The 11,826-nt window shown below is 38.6% G+C and overlaps 1 protein-coding gene across 1 annotated transcript; it reads right to left on the bottom strand.

Annotated features, from left to right (window-relative positions):
* Positions 1 to 5,167: 5,167 nt before the first annotated feature.
* LOC132192324 (alpha-L-fucosidase 3) lies at positions 5,168 to 11,280 on the bottom strand. Its single transcript, XM_059607622.2, has 5 exons — positions 11,001 to 11,280; positions 6,280 to 6,489; positions 6,027 to 6,193; positions 5,632 to 5,902; positions 5,168 to 5,542 (listed from the first exon to the last, which is right to left on the bottom strand). Exons 1-5 carry the CDS (start codon positions 11,239 to 11,241, stop codon positions 5,271 to 5,273), a joined length of 1,161 nt encoding a protein of 386 aa, XP_059463605.2. The 5' UTR covers positions 11,242 to 11,280; the 3' UTR covers positions 5,168 to 5,270.
* Between the last annotated feature and the right edge of the window lie 546 nt (positions 11,281 to 11,826).

The following is an 11,826-nucleotide window of genomic DNA, read 5'->3' as shown; positions in this document are numbered from 1 at the left end:
CATCGAGGCGGTCATGTCGGCGGGAGGCACGAAGAAATTCAAGGCGTTCCGGCCGTGATCGGGGCTCTCGCAAACTTTCAGAAAAATTTGTACTTCGTTAATTAAGATCGGGGGGGCAAACGAACTCGAATCACTCAGTGCCACCCGCCGACATGATTGTCACGAAGTTCTGCACGAACTCGTAAATTTTCGGGGAAAACAATTTCACTCCGCATCTGACCATTTTTCTCGACCTAAAGATTCGGTCCGAGTTGTGAAATTACGAACTCGTCCGAGTTGGCCGAAACTTTACGAGCGTGTTCGAGGCTTCGAGGCGGACATGTCGGCCTAGGGTTTAGGTCCGAGTTGTCACGAAGTTCTGGACGAACTCGTCAATTTTCGGGGAAAACAATTTCAATTCGCATCTGACCATTTTGCTCGGCCAAGGGTTTCGGTCCGAGTTGTGAAATTACAAACTCGTCCGATTTGACCGAGACTTTACGAGCGTATTCGGGGCATCGAGGCGGTCATGTCGGCGGGAGGCACGAAGAAATTCGAGGCGTTCCGGCCGTGATCGGGGCTCTTGCAAACTTTCAGAAAAATTTGTATTTCGTTAATTAAGATCGGGGGGGCAAACGAACTCGAATCACTCCGTGCCACCCGCCGACATGATTGTCACGAAGTTCTGCACGAACTCGTAAATTTTCGGGGAAAACAATTTCACTTCGCATCTGGCCATTTTTCTCAGCCTAGACTTTCGGTCCGAGTTGTGAAATTACAAACTCGTCCGATTTGGCCGAAACTTTACGAGCGTATTCGGGGCATCGAGGCGGTCATGTCGGCGGGAGGCACGAAGAAATTCAAGGCGTTCCGGCCGTGATCGGGGCTCTCGCAAACTTTCAGAAAAATTTGTACTTCGTTAATTAAGATTGGGGGGGCAAACGAACTCGAATCACTCAGTGCCACCCGCCGACATGATTGTCACGAAATTCTGCACGAACTCGTAAATTTTCGGGGAAAACAATTTCACTCCGCATCTGACCATTTTTCTCGAACTAAAGATTCGGTCCGAGTTGTGAAATTACGAACTCGTCCGAGTTGGCCGAAACTTTACGAGCGTGTTCGAGGCTTCGAGGCGGACATGTCGGCAGGAGGCACGAAGAAATTCGAGGCGTTCCGGCCGTGATCGGGGCTCTTGCAAACTTTCAAAAATATTTGTACTTCGTTATTGAGGATCGGGGGGGCAAACGAACTCGAATCACTCCGTGCCACCCGCCGACATGATTGTCACGAAGTTTTGCACGAACTCGTTAATTTTCGGGGAAAACAATTTCAATCCGCATCTGACCATTCTTCTCGACCTAAAGATTCGGTCCGAGTTGTGAAATTACGAACTCGTCCGATTTGGCCGAAACTTTACGAGCGTGTTCGAGGCTTCGAGGCGGACATGTCGGCAGGAGGCACGAAGAAATTCGAGGCGTTCCGGCTGTGATCGGGGCACTTGCAAACTTTCAAAAATATTTGTACTTCGTTATTGAAGATCGGGGGGGCAAACGAACTCGAATCACTCCGTGCCACCCGCCGCCATGACTGTCACGAAGTTCTGGACGAACTCGTCAATTTTCGGGGAAAAAAATTTCAATTCACATCTGACCATTTTGCTCGGCCAAGGGTTTCGGTCCGAGTTGTGAAATTACAAACTCGTCCGATTTGACCGAGACTTTACGAGCGTATTCGGGGCATCGAGGCGGTCATGTCGGCGGGAGGCACGAAGAAATTCGAGGCGTTCCGGCCGTGATCGGGGCTCTTGCAAACTTTCAGAAAAATTTGTATTTCGTTAATTAAGATCGGGGGGGCAAACGAACTCGAATCACTCCGTGCCACCCGCCGACATGATTGTCACGAAGTTCTGCACGAACTCGTAAATTTTCGGGGAAAACAATTTCACTTCGCATCTGGCCATTTTTCTCTGCCTAGGCTTTCGGTCCGAGTTGTGAAATTACAAACTCGTCCGATTTGGCCGAAACTTTACGAGCGTATTCGGGGCATCGAGGCGGTCATGTCGGCGGGAGGCACGAAGAAATTCAAGGCGTTCCGGCCGTGATCGGGGCTCTCGCAAACTTTCAGAAAAATTTGTACTTCGTTAATTAAGATCGGGGGGGCAAACGAACTCGAATCACTCAGTGCCACCCGCCGACATGATTGTCACGAAGTTCTGCACGAACTCGTAAATTTTCGGGGAAAACAATTTCACTCCGCATCTGACCATTTTTCTCGACCTAAAGATTCGGTCCGAGTTGTGAAATTATGAACTCGTCCGAGTTGGCCGAAACTTTACGAGCGTGTTCGAGGCTTCGAGGCGGACATGTCGGCGGGAGGCACGAAGAAATTCGAGGCGTTCCGGCCGTGATCGGGGCTCTTGCAAACTTTCAAAAATATTTGTACTTCGTTATTGAGGATCGGGGGGGCAAACGAACTCGAATCACTCCGTGCCACCCGCCGACATGATTGTCACGAAGTTTTGCACGAACTCGTTAATTTTCGGGGAAAACAATTTCAATCCGCATCTGACCATTTTTCTCGACCTAAAGATTCGGTCCGAGTTGTGAAATTACGAACTCGTCCGATTTGGCCGAAGCTTTACGAGCGTGTTCGAGGCTTCGAGGCGGACATGTCGGCAGGAGGCACGAAGAAATTCGAGGCGTTCCGGCTGTGATCGGGCCACTTGCAAACTTTCAAAAATATTTGTACTTCGTTATTGAAGATCGGGGGGTCAAACGAACTCGAATCACTCCATGCCACCCGCCGACATGACTGTCACGAAGTTCTGGACGAACTCGTCAATTTTCGGGGAAAACAATTTCAATTCGCATCTGACCATTTTGCTCGGCCAAGGGTTTCGGTCCGAGTTGTGAAATTACAAACTCGTCCGATTTTGCCGAGACTTTACGAGCGTGTCCGGGGCTTCGAGGCGGTCATGTCGGCGTGAGGCACGATGAAATTTGAGGAGTTCCAGCCGTGATCGGGGCTCATGCAAACTTTCAGAAAAAATTGTACTTCATAAATTAAGATCGGGGGGGCAAACGAACTTGAATCATTCTGTGCCACCCGCCGACAAGATTGTCACGAAGTTCTGCACGAACTCGTAAATTTTCGGAGAAAACAATTTCAATTCGCATCTGACTATTTTGCTCGGCCAAGGGTTTCGGTCTGAGTTGTGAAATTACGAACTCGTCCGATTTGGCCGAGACTTTACGAGAGTATCCGGGGCTTCGAGGCGGTCATGTCGGCGGGAGGCACGAAGAAATTTGAGGAGTTCCGGCCGTGATCGGGGCTCTTGCAAACTTTCAGAAAAATTTGTACTTCGTAAATTAAGATCGGGGGGGCAAACGAACTCGAATCATTCCGTGCCACCCTCCGACATGATTATCACGAAGTTCTGTAGGAACTCGTAAATTTTCGGGGAAACAATTTTACTTCGCATCTGACCATTTTTCTCAACCTAGGGTTTCGGTCCGAGTTGTGAAATTACAAACTCGTCCGATTTGGCCGAAACTTTACGAGCGTATTCGGGGCATCGAGGCGGTCATGTCGGCGGGAGGCACGAAGAAATTCGAGGCGTTCCGGCCGTGATCGGGGCTCTTGCAAACTTTCGAAGAAATTTGTACTTCGTTAATTAAGATCGGGGAGGCAAACGAACTCGAATCACTCCGTGCCACCCGCCGACATGATTGTCACGAAGTTCTGCACGAACTCGTAAATTTTCGGGAAAAACAATTTCACTCCGCATCTGACCATTTTTCTCGGCCTAGGGTTTCTGTCCGAGTTGTGAAATTACGAACTTGTCCGATTTGGCTGAAACTTTACGAGCGTGTTCGGGGCTTCGAGGCGATCATGTCGGCGGGGGGCACGAAGAAATTCGAGGCGTTCCGGCCGTGATCAGGGCTCTTGCAAACTTTCAAAAATATTTGTACTTCGTTATTGAAGATCGGGGGGACAATCGAACTCGAATCACTCCGTGCCACCCGCCGACATGATTGTCACGAAGTTCTTCACGAACTCGTAAATTTTCGGAGAGAACAATTTCAATTCGCATCTGACCATTTTGCTCGGCCAAGGTTTTCGGTCCGAGTTGTGAAATTAGAAACTCGTCCGATTTGGCCGAGACTTTACGAGCGTGTCCGGGGCTTCGAGGCGGTCATGTCGGCGGGAGGCACGAAGAAATTTGAGGAGTTCCGGCCGTGATCGGGGCTCTTGCAAACTTTCAGAAAAATTTGTACTTCATAAATTAAGATCGGGGGGGCAAACGAACTCGAATCACTCCGTGCCACCGGCCGACGTGATTGTCACGAAGTTCTGGACGAACTCGTAAATTTTTGGGGAAAACAATTTCAATTCTCATCTGACCATTTTGCTCGGCCAAGGGTTTCGATCCGAGTTGTGAAATTAGAAACTCGTCCGATTTGGCCGAGACTTTACGAGCGTGTCCGGGGCTTCGAGGCGGTCATGTCGGCGGGAGGCACGAAGAAATTTGAGGAGTTCTGTCCGTGATCGGGGCTCTTGCAAACTTTCATAAAAATTTGTACTTCGTAAATTAAGATCGAGGGGGCAAACGAACTCGAATCACTCCGTGCCACCCGCCGACATGATTGTCACGAAGTTCTGCACAAACTCGTAAATTTTCGTGGAAAACAATTTCACTCTGCATCTGACCATTTTTCTCGGCCTAAAGTTTCGGTCCGCTTGTAAAATGTTTTTTTGTTTTTTTAAATGGTGTAAATACAAATAGGGTATAAATTTGAATGGGAAAAGTATAATTTAGCCATACATGAAATGCCTTCAAATTCACTATTTTTCTTTTTTTCTCCAAACAACACTCAAATTTCTAGTTGTACGGAACCAAAAGGCATGTGATTATTATTAGAGCATCCCTAGCAAAGCTTTTATATGACTCATATTAATTATTATTATTATTATTATTATGGGCTACTTTATCTCTCATGCAGACTCTTCAAAATAAAGAGTTCTCATTTAATTTGCTCTAGTAAACTTTCAAATTTCTACTAATATAATATGAATTCTCGGTCCCTCACCCTCGTCATGGCCTCAATAAAATCGGAGGGTGAATTGATTAATTAGTTGGACTTAAGAAGAACAAAAATCAAAATGGAAATCTTTAGATCCCATGTATTCAATGATAGGTTTGCCCATCTCCAATATGAGTAAAAGATGGAAAACAAACATTTTTATGATGGGAATATATATATATATATATTAGAGTAGATGATCGATCAGTGGGGTGGATGATGCGTGTGGCATGCAAATTTCAATGGAAGGGGTGGATCGGAAAAGGAACCACCAACAATTTGATCAAAAATCCACTTGTTAGCTGCCTGAGTGTAGTGGACGCCGTCCCAGTTAACCCAAACAGACGGATCTTGGCAGGGCTTCCCCACAAGTAGTTGTTTCCCATGCACCGTTTTCTTTCCCCCGCATCCCACGTGGATGTTGAAGTTATACTTGCCACCATGCCCACAACAGGCTCTCAGAGATTCCGCAAATCCTGGAAATTAATAATTAATTAATCTCATCCATTAATGATCATCTACTAATTAAAAAAAAAAAGAATACGACGTACGTATACATACGTACCGTGTTTGGTTGGTTGGGTAAAGAGAGAGTACTTGAGGGAGTAAACATCAACATAGGTGATTGCAGCCAAGGGAAGATCCTTGCGAAGTTGGATCACCGCTTGTTTTAATTTACGATTGAAATACTGAGCCACGTCATTGAAGGGAGTTGCACAACCAGCCTTGTCTAGTTGGGCAGGTGTGATTTTGAGACGACCCAAGACGTAGGGCAAACAACCAACCGGACCCGTATTATGTATCCAGAATGATCTCCCTCCTTCACCGTATATATTCTAATATTGTACCGTACGTAGGTTTAATTATTTATTTATTTATTTGATGTACGTACGTACAGTAGTACACTATATATTATATAATCTTAAATTAATTCACAAAGTTAATTAGAATTAGAATTACCTTGACCACGGCTGTAAACTGATCCAAGGTATCAGGAACATATGCTTCAACTTCATTGGTAGACATGTTGAGGAAGTAACCTGCCGTCAAATCGTTCTGACCGATATCAAACGTGTATAATGCACGAGAGAAATATTCGGCCTTGGGCAATAACTCCCCGAAAATCCCTTCAAAATATAAATAATAATATTATTAAATATAATATCGTATAATAATATTTAAGTAGGTAATTATATTAATTAAAGGTACGTACCTTTGGTGCGGAAAATTTGGGACCTATTATGGAAGTCGTGGAATTGATACCACTGAACATTGAGAGAGAAAGGACTAAACCCACTTTGATGAAGAGTTGTGTTCTGGGGTCTTATGGTGGACCCAGCAGTAGCAAAGTTTGCCCCGTTACTGAAGTTTGATCCAACGGCATCCAGGTAAGCACTCAAATACGGTAATCCCAAGCTCTCAGCTGCATATTTATATATATATCATTATAATTTATAATCCACTACTTCTGCATTCATAGAAGAATCATAACTCTATATATCTTCTTTTCTCATACCATTAATTAAAACATTTGCTCTAGTACTATATTAAATCACCACTTAGTATGTCCACACAATAGAAAAAATGTGAATTCGAACTAGTGGCATCTACTTCATAAGTTCTAAAAGTTTAAACTTATAGAAATGAGTAAATTAAATCATTTTAATTTATATCCCAATAGACATATGATATCATATCATGATCATGACTTTGATATTTACAACTATAACCTATTCTCTTTTAAATAAGACAAAAATATTTTATATCCTTATAAATTTGAAAGAAAAAAAAAAACAAAGGAAAATTTACAAAAATTTTCAATTTTTTCATTAAAAAAAAAAAAAAAAAAAAAAAAGTTGTTTGTGGGACATTGACATAGTAGTTTAAGAGGATATGTTGTTTTTCATCTATTTTATTTGATTGGCCGGGTACTTTCCTAGATGAATTTCTGGGTTTCTTGAGGATAGAAATTATCTGGTTAATTGTTTTGGGTAATGAATTTGATGATGATTTTTGTTAGGTTGAGATTTGATGGTTCTCATTTCTTGGACCTTAATAAATTAAGTTGGATAATATTGCCTGTACATGGAGGAAGGACATGGACAATCTTGTCTTGACTTGGACCTATTTAAACTAAATATTTACTTGAAAAATGGACGGTTTTACTTTGATTGGACAGAAGATAATTTTACTTAAATTTGGACAGGGACATATTATTTGGATATTAATAAAGGATATATTTGGACAATTTAGCAACTAATAAAGTTTAAGCGTTTAATAAGAAAGAAAAGGACAAGAGAGCTACTACGAAAATTAAAATAAAAATAAAAAATAAAAATAAAAAAAGGATAATTTAAGTAACATTTTTACAAAAAATAATCTCTCTAAGCAAAGTTGCGGGATAAATTGTAGGTTTCATATGAATGAGCAATTTTTCTTTATAACCACATCAAGGCATTTATCGTCGGTTTAGGTTTGCGATTTTCAAACACATACTTATGCATTTGCCAAAATAGCAATTTGACCTTTAAAATCACAATTTAGCTTCTAAAATTATGTTTTTTCAAAAAAGCACATCCTAACCTACTATTTGAAAATAGTTTTTTTTTTTTTTCATTTTCAAATCGCAATCACAAACAACTCATTTTATACGATTTGGTTTAAAATCAGTCCTTTTTGTTTTAGAGAGCACTTTCTTAGCAAATTTGAGAGATAAATGGATACAACTATACTTTATTTATTTTATGGTATAAATATTGAATTATATTATATTATTACATAAATTGTTTCCTTATTGGGATGTTATTTTTGAAAGAAAATCTTCTCAAAAATACTTCAAGAATTATTTTCTTTATTAAAATATTATTTTCAAAGAAAGATATAATATATTGAACAATTCAAAGTTATTGTTCTAAGAAAAAGAGATGCCATTAGGGGAGAAAATGCGTGCAGATAATAACCCCCCGCGTTCGCTATCCACATATGTAGATATAAATAGCAAAAACTAATATCTGCAAATACAGATGCAGATAGCAGTTTTAGAGTATGCATCCACATCCGCATTCCTTTATATATTTAATATATATATACACATATATTATATTTAATATTTTTTAATTTATGTTTCTTATATTTGCTAGATTTGTAATGTTGTTGGATTTCACTTTTAGAAAACTCCTTTAATTTGTTATGATTAATTACCTTATATGTTCTTCCTTTATTATTATTATGTTTAAATGTTTTTTCTTGTTACTAGCTGTAGATTTACTAGAAGCTAAATATAAATATAAAATAATGTAGAGTGATGATAGGTACCCAACTTATTTGCCCAACTTAAGTCCAACTTTTGCCTTTTAAAAAAAAAAAAAAAAAACTAGATAGAAAATAAAAAAATGTGTGAATGAATAATATCTATTTTTGGTCTTCTTTTATTTGGTATTTTTTCAAAATACAAAATGATATTTTTCTTCATAAAAATGACCATTTTTATGACCAAAAATAATGTATGTGATGAAAATTTATTGACAAAATGACTAGAAAGTGTGATATGAATAATAGTGTTCAACTATAAATAATGTCCAATTCAAAAAAAAAAAAAAAAAAACGATAACAATTTTTTTTTTTTTTAATATTTACTAGAAGCAATAATTAGTGAATTACAATTTCAAGGTCTAAAACGTTCATTACCTCAAATGCAGATAGCGGATAATATCTGCATTAACCGCGCGGATGTAAATAGTAATCACATGATGCACATATCAAAAATCATTATCTGCATTTTGCAGATGCGAATGCGGATACTCTTGCTATTATCTTCATCCCCATTTTCACCCCTAGATGCCATGTTTCTTCAAAGTCTTTTTTAGTACTTGCAAAATTTGAGTACTTTAAAGAATTTTCCAAAACTAATCCCTTTATCTCTCCATTTTTTATTTTTAAGTAAATATTGAGCATAGCGAGAAAGCCAAGTAATCAGCAAACAAGATGGGTCACGTCAATCTTTTTTTTTAAAAAAAAAAGAAGGATGGGTCACGTCAAGATTTTAGAGCTATTGCTATGACTTTACTGATGAGTTAAATTACACTATATAATTTGAGAATAAACTTGAAAAAAATTTATTTACAAAAAAAAAAAAAAAAAAAAAAACTTGTGGAGTTTATTTTATCTTCCTCATTTTTAGAATATATATATATATATATATATATAAGGACAGTAATTGTATTCATCATATCATTATCTCTTTTTTTTCTTTTTTTTTTTTTTTTTTTTTTTTTTTAATGTCTACATAAGTGAAGGGAAATTCAATGAAATCACCTCTGTATCATGAGGTATGATCTCCAATTAATTAATCTATCTTAAAAAATTCGATGAAATGACCTCTGCTTCATAAAGTATGGTCTCTAATCAATTAAACTATCCTAAAAACCTTTTAAAGTTAATATAACACAGTCTTCTCTTCAATAAAAAATTAATCTCAATATATCAACTGTTATCATAATAATCACACCGCATCAATTTTTTTTTTTTTTTTTAAATGATAACTTCATTGAAGATTCTTGAACTTTATTAGATAAATTTTCTATAAACTTCAAAATCTCTAAATTTAGTTACTTGAACTTCAATTGCAATCAATTGGAACTCCTTCCTCATATTGTAAATGTTAAAAGTGAAACAATAACATTTATACCCCTGACTTTTTTATAAAATTTTAAATAAAAATAAAAAATCTCTGGCAAGGGCGATTTGGTCTTCCGAATCAACTCGTACGGGGAACCCGTGACGGGGGCGAAATCGTTCTCATGGACGCGAACGGAAGGTGCCTCCTCACTGTCAGCCGGAAGGTAATGTAGCTTTTTGTCGCTACCAACGAGATTCGACTCAGAGAGTCGAGTTTGTGCGTGATTTTTAACGAAAAATTAGGAAAATATGTAAATTGGGAAGTTTGAAGAATGCATTGCTCTATATCGACACTCTGCTTCCTGTTCAAAACTTCTCCTTTGAATGAAGAATTGCCCAAGGCATTTTAAACGTTAATAGAGCAATGTGCGGGTTGGAGTTTGGGCGTCAGATTCTTCAATGGTGGCTTTGACAAGGTGGTGAGGATGATTGGGATTTTGGGTGATGAGAATGGAGTCGTTGAGGAGATTCTTGTAGAAGAAATCAGGGGTTCCTATAAGAGAATACCAGGCTTTGGAGACGCACCTGAATCGTGAAGACCCACGGCTTGGTCCCGGCCAGACCCAGCAGTGGGTCTGCCGACCCACGATGGGTCTCTGGCCGAGACCCAGCGCCAGACCCACGTGGATCAAGCCTGACGATCCACAGGCTCTTTTTTTCTTTTTTTTTTTTTCAAATAAAAAAATATGAGTATTTTGGTTTTTTTTTTAGTATTGTCTTTAAAAAATTTAAATTAATTATAATTGAAAGTTTTGAAAAAATTTATCAAATCGAATAAAGTTTAAAAATCTTCGGTAAAATTAAAAAAATAATAAAGTGACGTACAAGATGACTCTATTTATTTCCATTATCTAAGGTGAGGCCTGACGGTGGCTGTTTTTTTCTCATATATATATATATATTTCTTCTGTTGAGAAGAGCAGAGTGCGGAAGAGTGTCGGTCAACGTCCCGACGAAAACAGTCTCTATTTCTTTTCTTTCTTTTTTTTCTTTTTTAACAAAAATCTCAAGTGAAGTACCCAAAACAAAAATCAAATTCTAAATGAAAAGTGCTAATTTCTTCACTATTTTACATCTATATGTATATATTAATAATATTCACCGTGCTAATAAATAATAATATTAAAGAAAATAAGAGATTAATGTTATACGGTTCATGTTGAAGTAATTAATTTAATAAATAATCATATTTCAAATGCTAATACTGATTATTAGTTTTAAAAGAGTCGATATTAGAAATAGTAAAAGAAAGTGTACCAATGAAATCAATGACGAGACGGCCATCGCAATACCGTCCGGCAGGACCGTGGAAGAAGGACTCTCCATGTGGGGAAGAGGCTTGTCCAAATGCCGCTGACAATCCTCCGGTGTCGGAATTCGAATCACCAAAGTTGAAGATCGCCGGAAAATTACAGGGAACATCAGTTGAAGATTGCACTGGATTTTGAAGCAACGCGAGAGAGAGTGCAAGGGCAAAGATAAGGACTCTCTTTTCCATATTTCAGAGCTCTAGAGAGAGAGAGAGAGAGAGAGAAAGAAAGATGAGCTTAAAAAGAAGGGAATTTTTTAAAGAAAAAGACAAAGGGAGATGGGGCCATCATCCTCCGCACCTTTTCGTCTTATCAAACCAATAAGGTAAGAAGAAGAAATATCAGGAAATAGCCTTCTGGAAACGTTACTAAAACATCCAAATTCCAAACAATCTAAACAAAGGACTGAAGGAGGTTGATGTGCTAAACTATAGCTTTTAAAATTATCAAAATTAATTTATTTCAAATTTAATGGTAATTTAAAACCTTATTACCTTTGAGAAAAAAAAAAAAAAAAAGAAAAGAAAAGAAAGGTGTCACATGTGAGAATCAGAGAGTCTAATAAATTGTGGATATGAATTGAAACGATTAGTTTTTTTTTTTTTTTTTTTTTTTGGGGGGGGGGGGTGGGGGCTAACGACAGGATAAAAGCAAGCTAGTTCGAGGCATGAAATTATTGATTGATGCCATTCTTATAAGAAGTGTCTTTCATTGTGATTCAATCATTCAAGCATTGGACCTACAAATACAAATTGAACTCCCTCATAGATTTC

Source organism: Corylus avellana, chromosome 10, assembly GCF_965113065.1.
Source record: "Corylus avellana chromosome 10, dhCorAvel1.hap1.2, whole genome shotgun sequence".
Classification (NCBI taxonomy): Eukaryota; Viridiplantae; Streptophyta; class Magnoliopsida; order Fagales; family Betulaceae; genus Corylus; species Corylus avellana.
The sequence above is the reverse complement of the archived record's forward strand: the minus strand, read 5'-3'. Positions and strand labels throughout refer to the sequence as shown.